The following is a 13668-nucleotide window of genomic DNA, read 5'->3' as shown; positions in this document are numbered from 1 at the left end:
GCTAATCCAGTCTCTCTGGAAGAAAGATCTTTACATGTATTGATAGATGCAGGCTTTACAAATATCACGTAACATAAAATAACAACACACTTTAGATTTTAAAGGAGCAGTCATGTGCGTCTTAAGTAAGCTAAGGAGTTAAGATCATATACTCATGTTTTTATGAACTGTGGACCTCCTAATACAAACAAAGGCTGCTTTTAAAGAACCAGTCTCAAGATAGATAGACTGGTGTATTCTGTTATTGTACCAGAGAGCACATAAAGCACCAAATGATAAGGCTATGGCCCTCAGTATGACATTGGCGGGCTGCGGAGGCCGCCGGCCAGTGCCATCCCGCCATCAGGCTGCCTGTGCTGCCTGAATCTCGCCGGCCCTATTATCGCTTCCCCGCTGGGCGCACCGGCCTGTGGGGAACAGGGCCTTAACATTGCAGCCAGCTCCTAATGAAGCCGGCGGCAGTGTGGTGGTGCGGCGGGTGCAGCAGTATGGGCAGTGGAATGAGCAATGGGGCTGTGCATGCGGGCCCCTGCACTGCCCATGCCAAGTTATTGAGCAGCCCAGGGGCCCCCCGAATCCCCCATTCCGCAAACCTTACACCGCCATGGACAGGCTGGTAGATGGGTACTCGTAATCCCCAGGGCAGCGTTGTCCTGGTGGATTACAACCACCGGCTCTGCCACGGTCATAATGTCGCGGCCGGACCACCACTTTGGTGGCTGTCCGACCACGACTGCCAGGGTCATAATTACCCCCTGTATCCTTTTTGACTAGAGTAAAGACAGGAAGTTCAACATTTAAAGAAGCCAAGTTTCTTCGATTCATGATTGAACAATATCAGGATTTTACTGATTATGCATGTGGAAAATCAGTCTGGCCATTTTATATCTTCATTGTAATGACGTTGAAAATGTGTATAAAAGAAGTGCACAGAAAACAGTGCCTACGTTTTAGTAGGGGTTGAAATAGACATGCCTGTTATTTTGCAGGCAGAAAGTTGAAGGTACCACACACTTTTGTGAAGAGTGGAATATATGTCTACTGTGTTTGTAGCCAGCGGTGGCTGCCACAAATCTCAAGGGGGGGAATAGAAACAAAAATAGTTTTAAAAAACTTAGCGTTCCCACTTCCTGCTGCTTCACTCCTCTGCTCTTCTGATGTCCCAGCAGTCCCTGGGACACCAGCACAGGCTCCCCATGCAGTCCTGGTGCTGCTCTCATGGTAAACTTAACATGAGAGCAGCGCCAGGATAGGTCTGAGTGGCTTGGTCTGCCGCTCAGACACTGCATAAGAGTCTGTGTAGTTTCTCTAGGTTGGAGAAACCTTGGTTCACTATGCTCCCCATCCCCTATACCCCTCCCATGGCCTAGCCCGCCCCTCATTGCACATGCTGCTGGCTGAACCAGCAGCTGAAAAATTATACAATAGTAAACCATTGTTTTATTTTTCAGATGCTGGCTTAACCAGGGTGCGACGCTCCTTCTCAATTGCGAAGGAGTTGCCCCTGTTTGTAGCATTAAGGCAGTAAGTACTAAATTGAACCTAAAAGGTGACCAGCATGTGTTGCTCATTCCACAAGCTTCCCCTCCATCATTGACATATTAATTTTCCTGTTTGTTGATTCATCAGACTCCTTAATCTGCTCCAGTCTATCTGCTCAGCTACTATGTCTCTAGCCTAAACCTGTTCCAACCTCTCTGATCAATATGCATCTCTCTGAGTTATAACCTTGTTTCTCGCTCCATGATCAGCTCCCTTATCTTTGACTTGCCTATGTTTCAATCTGCTTTAAAATCCCTCTGTCTCTGTGGCCTATCCCTGTTCCTCTCTCTCTCCAAGAAAACCTGTGTCTGTGTTGGCCACCTCAAGATCTGCTCCTTCCTCTCTGATCTTCCTCTGTTGTTTTCTCCCTGATCTGCAGGAGATGCACTGCTGGCTCTCTGGAAAGTGGAAAGGATGGAGCTTAGTGAGGTGATTACCCTGGCAGCAAAATGCAGTTTGGATATACAGAAGGACTGCGGTGTGCGGAATACTGAAGTTGGTGTGGAGCTTAGAGTGAAGATAGGTAATAATGATAGACACTAAGACACATGTTGAGATTGCAAAACTCCTCTAGGGTTACCATAGGTTATTGTGTGCCCCCTTGATAAAGACCTTCTTCTCTCAAGCATCCTCCTTTTTGCGTAGCAGACCCAGAAAATTTTAAAAACTATCGCCCCATCTCCCTACTTCCCTGGCCAGTAAAGATCTTTAAAAGAATCTATTAACCTGGAACTTGTGAAGTTCATTGAGGCACAAGACACTTTGGATATGTCACAAAATGGTTTTAGAGATGGCCACAGAAACCGCCCTTGTGGTTGTAACAGATAGTGGCCCTCATTCTGACCTTGGCGGGCGGCGGAGGCCGCCCGCCAAAGTCCCGCCGTCAGGTTACCGTTCCGCGGTCGAAAGACCGCGGCGGTAATTCTGACTTTCCCGCTGGGCTGGCGGGCGGTCGCCTTCAGACCGCCAGCCAGCCCAGCGGGAAAGAGGCTTCCACGATGAAGCCGGCTCGGAATCGAGCCGGCGGAGTGGAAGCTGTGCGACGGGTGCAGTTGCACCCGTCGCGTATTTCACTGTCTGCGCAGCAGACAGTGAAATACATGTAGGGGCCCTCTTACGGGGGCCCCTGCAATGCCCATGCCAGTGGCATGGGCACTGCAGGGGCCCCCAGGGGCCCCGCGACCCCCCCTACCGCCATCCGGATCTCGGCGGTCCGACCGCCGGGATCTGGATGGCGGTAGGGGGGGTCGGAATCCCCGCGGCGGTGCAGCAAGCTGCGCCGCCGCGGAGGATTCAATGGGGCCGCGGTACACTGGCGGGACCCCGCCAGTGGTGCCGGTCCGACCGCGGCTTTACCGCCGCGGTCGGAATCCCCATTGGAGCACCGCCGGCCTGTCGGCGGTGCTCCCGCGGTCCTCCGCCCTGGCGGTCAAAGACCGCCAGGGTCAGAATGACCACCAGTATCTGCTGTCAGGTTGATCTGAGGTGGGGGGGGCAGCTATTCTGCTCATGCTGGACCTGTCGACAGCCTTCAATGCGGTCTGGGCATCACACATGCTTCAATGGCTGGAGGACATTGGGGTTGGAGGCCTGCCCTCCGCCTACTATCGTCTTTTCTTACGGATGATCAGCTGTGGGGGTTTTAAGGCAGAGGCTTTTTGCCTTCCGTGTGGTATTCCCCAATGATTGCCCCTTAGTCCAACTCTTTTTAATGTGTATGTTGCTCCTCTGGCAACTCTGGTGCGTTCCTTTGGTTTCAAAGTACAGTTGTATGATGATGACACTCAAATGTCCATTTCTAACGATCTAACCTCGGCTGCTGAGAATTTCAGACAGTATATGTCCAACATCAGCATGAATGATAATGCCCTGAAACTTAAGACTGGCAAGACCGAGGTGTTGATTTTATTTTTGCGCCCAGGATTCAGTTTGGTCCTACATCTGGTGGCAAGGGGAATGTGGCCTTCTCCCCACCCGGTCAAATCAGCTAAGAACCTGGGCGTCGTATTTGACAACACTCTCAGTTTTGGCACCCAGGTCAATCGTGCAACAAGTACCTGTGTTCACATCATCAGAATCTTTAGGAAGATTTTTCCTTACATTTCGGAGGACTTATGCCAGTTGGTCATTATTGCACTCATTACATCACATTTGGACTATTGTAACTCTCTTTATCTTAACATCAACGTCTCTTGTGTCAACACACTACAGGTGGCGCAGAATGCAGCTGTCCGCCTCATTCTGAACACCCCTAGGCATGTTTCGGTCAAGGGGGGCCTATGATCTCTTCATTGACTCCCTATAAAAAAGGGATTGTTTTCAAGGTTTTGTGTATGACCTTTCTGACCCTACACCAATAAAGCTTGGATCAGATAAAGTATGTATTTCATTGGTGCTCCCCTGGTAGGCTGCTGAGGTCCTCTCCTCACAAATTGAACTTATGCATGTACCCAGATTTCGCAAAGCCAGGTTGTGGCGGGGAGGGGCATGAGCATCCGCAGAAATATTTTCAAGGGGTGGCTGTAGGAAAGTAGCCTTTTTTGTCATGGTTTGGCAACTTTTTGCCTGCTGTCAGTATGCTTGGACTGTTTTCACTGGGATCCTGCTAGCCAGTGATTGTACTCTCTCCCTCTAAATTTGGTTGCTTAGGACTTTGCACACCCCACAATTGGCACACTGCTGCCCCCATATAAGTCCCTAGCATATGATACTTAGGTACCCTGGGCCTTGGGGGCGCCAGGGGTTCCCCATGGGCTGCAGCCTGTATTGTGCCACCCATGGGAGCCCATACAAAATGTGTCTGCAGGACTGCCATTGCAGCCTGCATGAAAAGGTGCATGCACCGTTTCATCACAGGTCACTGCAGCAGGTCACTGTAAGTCACCCCTGTGGTAGGCCTTCCTAGCCCAGTTGGCTGAGTGCAGGTACCTGTGTGTGAGGGCACCCCTGCATGAGCAGAGGTGCCCCTACGAACTCCAGTTCCATTGCACTGGACTTCTAAGTGCAGAGAAACCATTTTACCTGTGTAGTCGACACAAGTCACTGCTTGTCTTGTCTACTAGTCTATGTGTCCCTCCTTGTAGGCGGGAATATTCAATGCTTTTGACTTTGATGAGGAGTCTCCTGGATGAGAAATATTACAGGTAAGTAGCATATCCTTCTCTTCCAGGGGATCCTCATCAATAGTCATAAGCATTGAATATACCCACCTATGTGCGGGACATGTATAAAGCAATTCGTCCTAAAATACTAAGGGGTAGGGTTTGCCACCTCTTCACATCCCTTTCAACTCTGTGAACAAGCAGCATGACATTAAGTGCCCATATGAGGGGAGGTTCCAGTGCTATTTTAATTCCCAGGTAAGTGAAGCCAAGACACCTTATGGGCAATTCAGACTGCCACTCAGTTGCTTCTCGGGATCCATCCAGTGGTACCAAAAGTGATTTCTGTGGATTGAGCATCAACCCGGACGCTGCTGCACATAGGCGCAGGAGATAGAGATATCTGGGCCTGCTCTCTGCCAGATTAGACAGATATAGCAATACGTCATCTGCATACAGTGCTACACGGTCTTCCTCTCCTCTGGGCCAGCCCCAACCTGCCATCAAGGGGTCTTCTCGGAGCATGTATGCCAATGGCTCAGTGATCAGAGCAAAGAGGAGAAGGGCAATGGGCAACCTTGTCGCATACCCCTACAGACAGGAAACGCCTCCGACACCACCACTTTTACGGTATAGTAGTTCCACCATTCCTCAAAACCTCTCGCCCAAGCCCATCTTGATGAGTACCTGCCTTAAGTAGCTCCTGTCAACAGTGTCAAACACTTTCTCAGAGTCTATTAACACCAGTGCCAGAGGACCCGAGAGGATATGCCTATGCACCAGTGCTGCATTCAGCCTCCTTATACAATGTCTAGTGATGTGGTTGGGCATAAACCCGGTCCGGGTGAATTAGGCTTCCCATAACATTCCGCAGACGATTCGCCAACACTGTCACAACGATCTTTAGTTCTCCGTTGATCAGGGATATCGGCCTATAATCGGTGCATGACGGGACCGTGGCCTTGGCTTTGGTAGGACCACTGTTGTGGCTTGTTTCAAGTTATCGGGGAAGGCTCCCTCTTCCAGTGCTTTCTCGTACAAATCAAGCAGCCGAGGTGCTGAAAGATCTCTAAACTTAGAATAGAACTCCGTCGGATATCCGCCTGGACCCGGAGTCTTCCCAGTCCTTAGAGCTGAGATGGCGTCCCCTATCTCTTCCAGGGACATAGGCTGATCCATCATTTCCCATTCCTGCTCTGAGATTCTCGGCTGGATCAGTTCACTTAACAGTGGCTCATTTAGTTCCACCCTAGCAGAGGAAGCATACAGCGCACATAGTATTGCACAAATGTGGCCGCTTTATCAGTTGAAGATGCGTGGGAGGTCTCCCCGGCATCCACCACCTCCTGTATCACCTGTCCCTCCATCAGCTTTGTGGTCAAATAGTATAGCAGTTTACTATTCTTGTCTCTGCCTGGGCCTCCAGCTGTGCGACGTGGGCTTGCCTGGCTCTCTCCTGAGCCCGTAGAAGAGCCTTAGCTCGGCCCCTTATCGTGGCCTTCCCAGCCTCGCATAGCAGTGCTGTTGTACGCACCGTCCCCTCATTTAGCTCAAAATATTGGACAATTTCCTCTTTAAGGTTTTCAGCGTACTCTTCATTTTGTACACGCCAGGCGTTAAGGTGCCACATGGGGCGCTGCGTCTGGATGGCTGAACCTATGACCAGAATGACCGGGCATGGTACGATATACCCCGGGCAAGGATCTGGATGTGCTGAACCTTGTAGACATCGGGCACAGACATAAAAACCATATCAATACGTGCTTGTGTGTGGTGTGCTGCAGAGGTGTGGGTGTACTGCCTGGTACGAGGGTTCCAGTTCCTCCAGACCTTGCACAGCCCTAGGTTTGACATCCGTTGAGCAAGGATCACTGAACACCTACGCCTCTCACCCGATGTTGCTGGATCTAGTACTGCATATACATTGCCTCCTACAACTGTACATCCAGGAGGCATCTGAAGCACCACCTCCATTAACTCCTCAACGAAGTGTTTAAATGCTGTGGGAGGAGCATAGAGACACAACGGGTTCAGGGGGTATCCCCCCACTAAGCATGCCAGCACTACATATTGCCCCTGTGTGTCTCGCCATGTCTGATGCACAACCATGGGAAATCCCCTGCGGAGCAGTATTGCCACCCCCAAGAGGCGCGCATACATGAACCCGGCATGAAACACTCAATCATACTTATAACGGGCCAGGAAGGGATAGGACGTACCCAACAAATGTGTCTCCTGCAGAAATTGAATACATGGGTGACGCTCCGGCGTGTGGCGGAGTACCAACACCCACTTAATTTTGTCCAGTAGCCCGTTTACATTCCATGACACCATCTTAACTGTCGCCGTGTGGAGAGTCAGTGGGTGGAACGTTCCGCCCCATAGTGTACTTCGCTTCAGACTAACCGGGGGTCCTTCTGCATTCTCCGTGAATTTCTGTTTGTGTGACTTTGAAAAAAATTACCCCTTAATGGTATCCCAAAAGTCTTGCATGCAAACCTCACACCCCTTTCCCCAACATCCCTCCACCCTATACTTCCCATCCCGACCAGAAGAAGCATCTGTCCTCCTTAACCCCAACCAGTAACTAAAAAGGAGCCCTCAGTTAACATGGAGTGGTGGCCCCTCCATGTAGGAGGATTTACTTGTCTCTTGCTTGGCCAGTATACTGTCTACGGCTTGCACATGGCCTTTCTACACCAGTGGTGTCTGGCTTAGTCTCTCCTCCTCTTTTACTGTACTGTCACATCTCTCTCTTTTCCTTGTGGGATTATTGATGCACTTCCCTGCTGTTTCGGTTGCGGCTCGGATCTTTTCAAACTCTGTGATTGGGTTGAGGGACCCACCCCCAGATCGCATACTGCGTGATTGTATGCGTGATATTTTTATTCTTGCGGGTTTCGGGTCTTGAGTTCCATTTCAGTGCAGTGCAGGGCCCCGGAGTGGGGAGGCGGCATCACTATCCTGCTGCAGGCGTCGCTCCTCTGTAATCCACTCCCAGGCCGCCTCACCAGTTTCGAAAAATTGTGTTTTGCCAGCATATATTACATTGAGGTGAGCATTTAGGGGACCTGTAGCGCCCTTAACTTTTGCTTCAATAGCTCGCAGGATCGCCTGCGTGTCTGCACATCTCTAGAGTAGTCAGGGAAGATCAGAATCCTTGCGTTATGATGTCAGAGGTCAGCCTGACAATGCACCTCCTGCAGAATACAGTCTCAGTCTCGGTAATTAAAGAAACAAACTATTATGGCTCTAGGCTTCCGTTCCCCGCGTGATCGCGCCTCTCTCGGGACATACATACGTGACGCTCATTGTTGGTGTAAAAGGTCATTTTATTAGAACAGGATTTAAAAACAAACAAATACTTTAAAACCTTCAACTGTATATCTTTTAAAGCAGACTTTAACTTTTACAAAACTCCCTCGCCTTCATTTTCTCCTCAAATGTCTCCCTTCAATTTTCCTGCCGTATATGCTCCCCTATTCCGCCCATGCCTTCCTTGCCTATAGCCTACCCCTCCCCGCTCTGATGCTTCACCTCCTTGTTTTCCCCCTGGAAGGGTGGACAAGCCCGCACCTGGCTCTCCACCCTCCCCCATCTCCTGCTATCTCTTCACAACTCACCTGTTCTAAATGACTGTTGACCCCCCCCCCCCTACCTGACCTAACTAATATACCTAACTAAAAACCCCTTCCTCCCCCTGTCTTCCTAGCTGGGTGGGTGGGTGGTACCTAAATTAACCTCCTTCCCTCCTAGTCGGCGCGCAAAAGGGCCGACCCCACACTCCACCCCCCTTATAAACCTACACTAGAACCCCGCCCGCCACTTACCTCCTGTCCAATCGGGCGCCTTGCGCGCTACTTCCCCCGTCCCAAATCAACCCGCGGAGAGACTAGACTGCGTCTCTCTCTCCGCGGGTCCCTTCATCGAGACATACATACGTGACGATCATTGTTGGTGTAAAAGGTCATTTTATTAGAACAGGATTTAAAAACAAACAAATACTTTAAAACCTTCAACTGTATATCTTTTAAAGCAGACTTTAACTTTTACAAAACTCCCTCGCCTTCATTTTCTCCTCAAATGTCTCCCTTCAATTTCCCTGCCGTATATGCTCCCCTATTCCGCCCATGCCTTCCTTGCCTATAGCCTACCCCTCCCCGCTCTGATGCTTCACCTCCTTGTTTTCCCCCTGGAAGGGTGGACAAGCCCGCACCTGGCTCTCCACCCTCCCCCATCTCCTGCCAACCAGAGAAACCCGTGAGGCGTTTCGCTGCCCCACCCCCTTTATTTCCAGGTGCACAAATTTGTACCCCATGCGCTTTCTAGCATCAGTCTCAACTCTGTGATATAATATACCATACCATACTGAGATAAATGTACCCCATTGTCTCGAAACAAAACTTGTTCTTGTTCTTTTATGTCCCCATGTCTCAAAACTTTAATCCCCTGGGCCCAGCAGAAAACTCTCATGGCTCTGTTCAGTTTTTTCCGAGCCCGCTCTATGGCTCCATGATTGATCGCCCCTCTCCATACCCTTCTCGGCACAAATTCCGTCCATATCAAGCATGTTCCATATAGTTTCTGTTTTAAAAGTTCCAAATCCCTCTGCATCAATTGAATCAAAGTGAGCCCCGATAACTTCACCATATCATTCTCCCCCAGATGTATCAATAACAAATCTGGGCATCCCCACTGAGGCAAGTTACTCGTGATAAATGGAAGCAAGCTCCCCCACCTCATACCGCTCTTGCCCCACCAACGCACTTCATGGCTTCTGCTGGGCAGTCCCAATGATCTGCCGTAAACCTGCTTCTCTGCGAATTTCGCTGCCCAGTGCACAAACGAATGGCCGACCAACCATGTCGTCATCTTTCCCGTCTCCGGCCCGGCCACACAGCCTGTAAAGAAAAAACATTGTAACAAATGCCTGACATACACAAACCCCCCCCCGCCCCCTTTCTCTTCCTTCTATCTGCTCCATGTTCTTCAAGGCCTAACATATCTCTCACAGCACCTAGACTTCCATCTCCCTATAGCCTTGATCTTAGCCCAATCCCATCCCAAATGTGCTGCCTCCGTTGCCGCGCCAATCCTAAATGAGTGTGTTCCGTAGTCACCTGCGCGCCGCCCTATCCTTCCTAGGGCCATCTTCATAACTTGTAGAAGTTGATAACTCGTTAGCTTCTTCCCTGACGCATGCATGAAAACCCCCGTTTCACCTGTCCCTGGCCATCTCTCTTTGAAATTGACCCATTCCTCAACCGGACAAGCTAACTCCACACCCCCTTTTCTCAACCATATCCACTTGCCTTTCCCCCATCTGGTCAGTTTTTGACCGTCTTAGCCATATCCCCAACCTGTCTCTATGCACGCATACCTCTTTTCTTCGAACCCCGATCTCTTTCCCCACCCCCAACAACTCTGATACTCTAAATGCGCCAAAAAACATCCACAACATACATAGCCTAAATAAACTCGCCTCGTAGTCATCCCTACAACAAACTGGTAGCACCTGTACCATCTCTACCAACATTTCGAACGTAATGGGTTCCCTTGCTGGCTTGTCACCGCTCGCTCTAACCCTGCTCCATCCCTTCAGCATTTTACCCAATAAATCATTGCGCGCTGGGTCATAACCGAAAAACAATTTGCCATAAAAAGACACACCAGACAGTTTCCCCCCAATTGTGGCTGGAGATAAACCCTCCCCGATCAGAAACAGCACGAAACGTCTAGTCCTGGCTTCCAACATTGCCAGGCTTTGTGCCCAAAAATTGCCCCAAAACTGTTCAAAAGATTGAAACTCCAACCATGCCATTCTGTAATTACGCCGCGTGGATACCGCTAATGACATCTCCACCAGCCCCGTGATCATCATGCCCCCCATTCCCAGATGTCTGCCGGGACCACAGTCTTGTTCTGATCCGCTCCAGGTGCCAATTTGCGGAAACGCCGCCACTGTGAACGAGATAGTGAGTCTGCAATCTCGTTGTAAATCCCTGGTATATGTGCAGCTTTAAAAATAACATTCAGAGACAGGCATAACAACATGAACTGGCGCAACAAGCGCAAAACTCTGAGGTCCCTTGCTCTCTGTCTATTGACTAACTCTACCACTGCCATATTGTCTATCTGAAAAATCACTGTCCTATTAGCTAATTCTTGTCCCCACACTGCCAGCGCAACTAAAAGGGGAAAAAACTCCAAAAACGCAATGCTTCTTCCCTGCTGCATCCAAGATGCCGGCCATGACTCCGCACACCACCTCCCGTCCCAATACAAACCAAAACATGATGCACCTGCTGCGTCAGAAAATATTTGTACTTGCCATACCGTGTCCGACTCCCCGAAAGACATCGGCACTCCATTGAAATGTCTCAGAAAAATTTCCCATACTCTAATGTCTTCTCGTAACGCCAATGATACTCTTATCCTGTGGTGCGGAAGTACAGCACCTGACATGGAAAGTCCCAAACGCCTACAAAAAGTTCTACCTCCCCTAACTACTCTGCACGCAAAATTAAGGTAGCCTAATAGCCTCTGAGCCATTCTCAAATCCATTTTGTGCAAAGTGCGTACCTCCGCTAGGCAATCCAGCATTTCTCCCACCTTTGCCTCTGGCAAACGGGCGACCAGTTCTTTCGTATCTAGTTCAATGCCCAAAAAAGTTAAAATCGGCACAGGGCCCTCCATTTTTTCTGGAGCCAAAGGCACACCTGCCTGTTGTGTCAGCCTCTGGAAAACATCCAGAGCCCGCCCACACGCCCCAGATGCCGCTGGCCCCACGAATAGGAAATCATCTAGGTAATGCGTCACCCACCTATGGCCGCTCGCCCTTACAAAGACCCATTGTAAAAATGTGCTGAAAGTCTCGAACAGAGCATGGGCAGCACCCTGTCCACGTATATGTTGCCGTCTAGCTGCATGCCCAAAAGGTCAAAATCTGCTGGATGAATTGCGAGCAGTATAAAAGCTGATTGAATGTCACATTTTGCCAATTCCGCCATCCTACCACATTTTAGGACCAACTTTATCGCATCATCAACTGACGCGTAAATCACTTTAGAGTCCTCTTGGGCAATAAAATCATTGACAGACGTCCCTTCCGGCCAAGACAAATGATGAATCAACCGGAATTCCCCCTGTGCTTTTTTGGGTACCACTCCCAAGGGGGATATCATCAGGGTGTCACTTGGCCACCCGGAGAAAGGGCCTGCTATTCTGCTTAGCGCTACCCCTTTGCCAATTTGTCCTGTACTATCTGCGGGCGTTCTTTGGCTGACCGCAAATTGTCAGCCCATCTCCGTTGCCGAGTGCCCTGGTAACCTATTCTAAAACCTTCTCTAAAACCCCATTCGAGTAGACGCGCTTTATCCATGTCTGGGTATCTATGTAACCATGGTAACAGGAATTCCAGTCTAACTGGTGTAGGCCCCTTTTTGCGCAGAAGTGCCATGTCCCCCTCTCCCTCTGGCGGCCCTCCACTGTTCAGCTGGGCTGGACAATGAGAAACATTGGGTGACTGGGTGACGGCCCCCGCACTTGGAGCAGTCGTGCTTGAACCTGCATTGTGCCCTGGAACAAAAACCTTTGTTAAAGTTCCAACAAGCCCCTGCCGTTGTCCCTGTTGTCTTAGTGGTATTGCCCGCCCCTCCCTGGGCGGGGCGAGCTTGAAAGGGCTTGTAAGTCACTGGCAGGCCACTCGCAGTGTGAGTGGACGCCGCTGTCTGTGCCGATGCCATCCATTGCATCCACAATTCGGGGTCCACGTCACCCCATGGTTTTTCCGGATTGACACTCACCCGGGCCCTGAATTCCTCATCGTAACTGAGCCATGCGAAACCTCCAAAATGCATTTGGGCCTTCCTAATTATATCCATGTATTTAAAAAGTGCAATGGCCCTGTCCGGGTATTTCTCGCAGTATATACTGGCGAATATCAAAAAGGCCGATGTCCAGTTGTCCATTGTTATCGGTACCCAAGGCCTACGTGCTAATTCCCATTCTTCCTCTTTGGACCCTTCCTTTGCCTGCATGTCCCTGTGTAACAGTTTAAACACATCTACATATTTGTGTTTCCATATTTTGTTTTTTGTTTTCTCAGCCACATGCGAGCCTAGGGGCATGGCTAAACCCATGTACGGCAATCTCTTTCTGTGCCCTCCCCCTTCCTTGTCATCTCCCGTCTTTCTCCTGTATCCACCTTCCCTGTTGTGTCCGTCCCACACGTGGCGGTACTTTCTTTATCTTTGCTCTCTACCGTCTTCTGCGTGTCGCTATCACCTGCCTTCTCTAAGACTGACCCGTCTCCTACCCCGATGGACCTTTTCGTGTTAGTCTCCCTTGTTGACCCGCTCCCTTCACCCCACACCGACCACCAATTCTTACCTCCCGCGTTGTCTCCCAGACTCCTTGGTATTCTTTTTAGGCTTCTGCCACGCGGCGTAAATTGTCGAACACCAGTGGGGCCTTCCAGCGGGGCTGTAACCTGCAAAACAGAGCACGAAGAAGAGGTTGCGCCGCTCTTGCGCCCTCGCCCGCCACCCTTTTTCACAGCGCTCACCTCCCAATCGCGTATTTCGCCATCCTCCCATTCATCCCCTTCCTCTTCGTAATCCAATTCCAACTCATCTTCGCCTTCCCACTGGTCTTTACTTTGGCCCCCCTCTCTCGCATTGTTTGAGGCACTCTCGTTTGCCTCCTTGCCCGCAGAAATCGTGTCCTCTTGACGTTGTCCTCGGTCCCTCGGTGTGGAGAAGGCCGCCGTAGACCCCTCCAGTGCTTCGTGCCAACGTGTTTGGGCCGTCTTGCGCCCAGTCGGCGTGTACCTCCTCTTGCCAACCTCTGTCGTTGGCATTGCTGCCCTGTTGTCCCTGTGACCGTCTGCGTCACCGGGTTTCCCCGCGCCGACTAACCCTTCGGCCGCTCTAGCCTCTTGACCCTGTTCTCCTCTTACTTGTGGCACCCAAACCCAGCTTCCTCTCTCTTGCCCTGTCTGCCGCAAGCCTGGTTGCCCTCCGGC

At 50.5% G+C, this 13668-nt stretch overlaps 1 protein-coding gene across 1 annotated transcript in view; it reads left to right on the top strand.

The window, feature by feature from the left end:
* Positions 1–13668, top strand: part of ADCY10 (adenylate cyclase 10) — a 1855427-nt gene that overhangs the window by 222516 nt on the left and 1619243 nt on the right. The window contains exon 4 of the mRNA XM_069226523.1: positions 1922–2065. Coding sequence (XP_069082624.1) covers positions 1922–2065 — 144 coding nt within the window. The remainder of the gene's footprint in view (positions 1–1921; positions 2066–13668) is intronic.

This window comes from Pleurodeles waltl, chromosome 3_2 (genome assembly GCF_031143425.1).
Source record: "Pleurodeles waltl isolate 20211129_DDA chromosome 3_2, aPleWal1.hap1.20221129, whole genome shotgun sequence".
Lineage (NCBI taxonomy): Eukaryota > Metazoa > Chordata > Amphibia > Caudata > Salamandridae > Pleurodeles > Pleurodeles waltl.
Note: the sequence above shows the minus strand (reverse complement) of the source record. Positions and strands in the feature narration are given on the sequence as shown.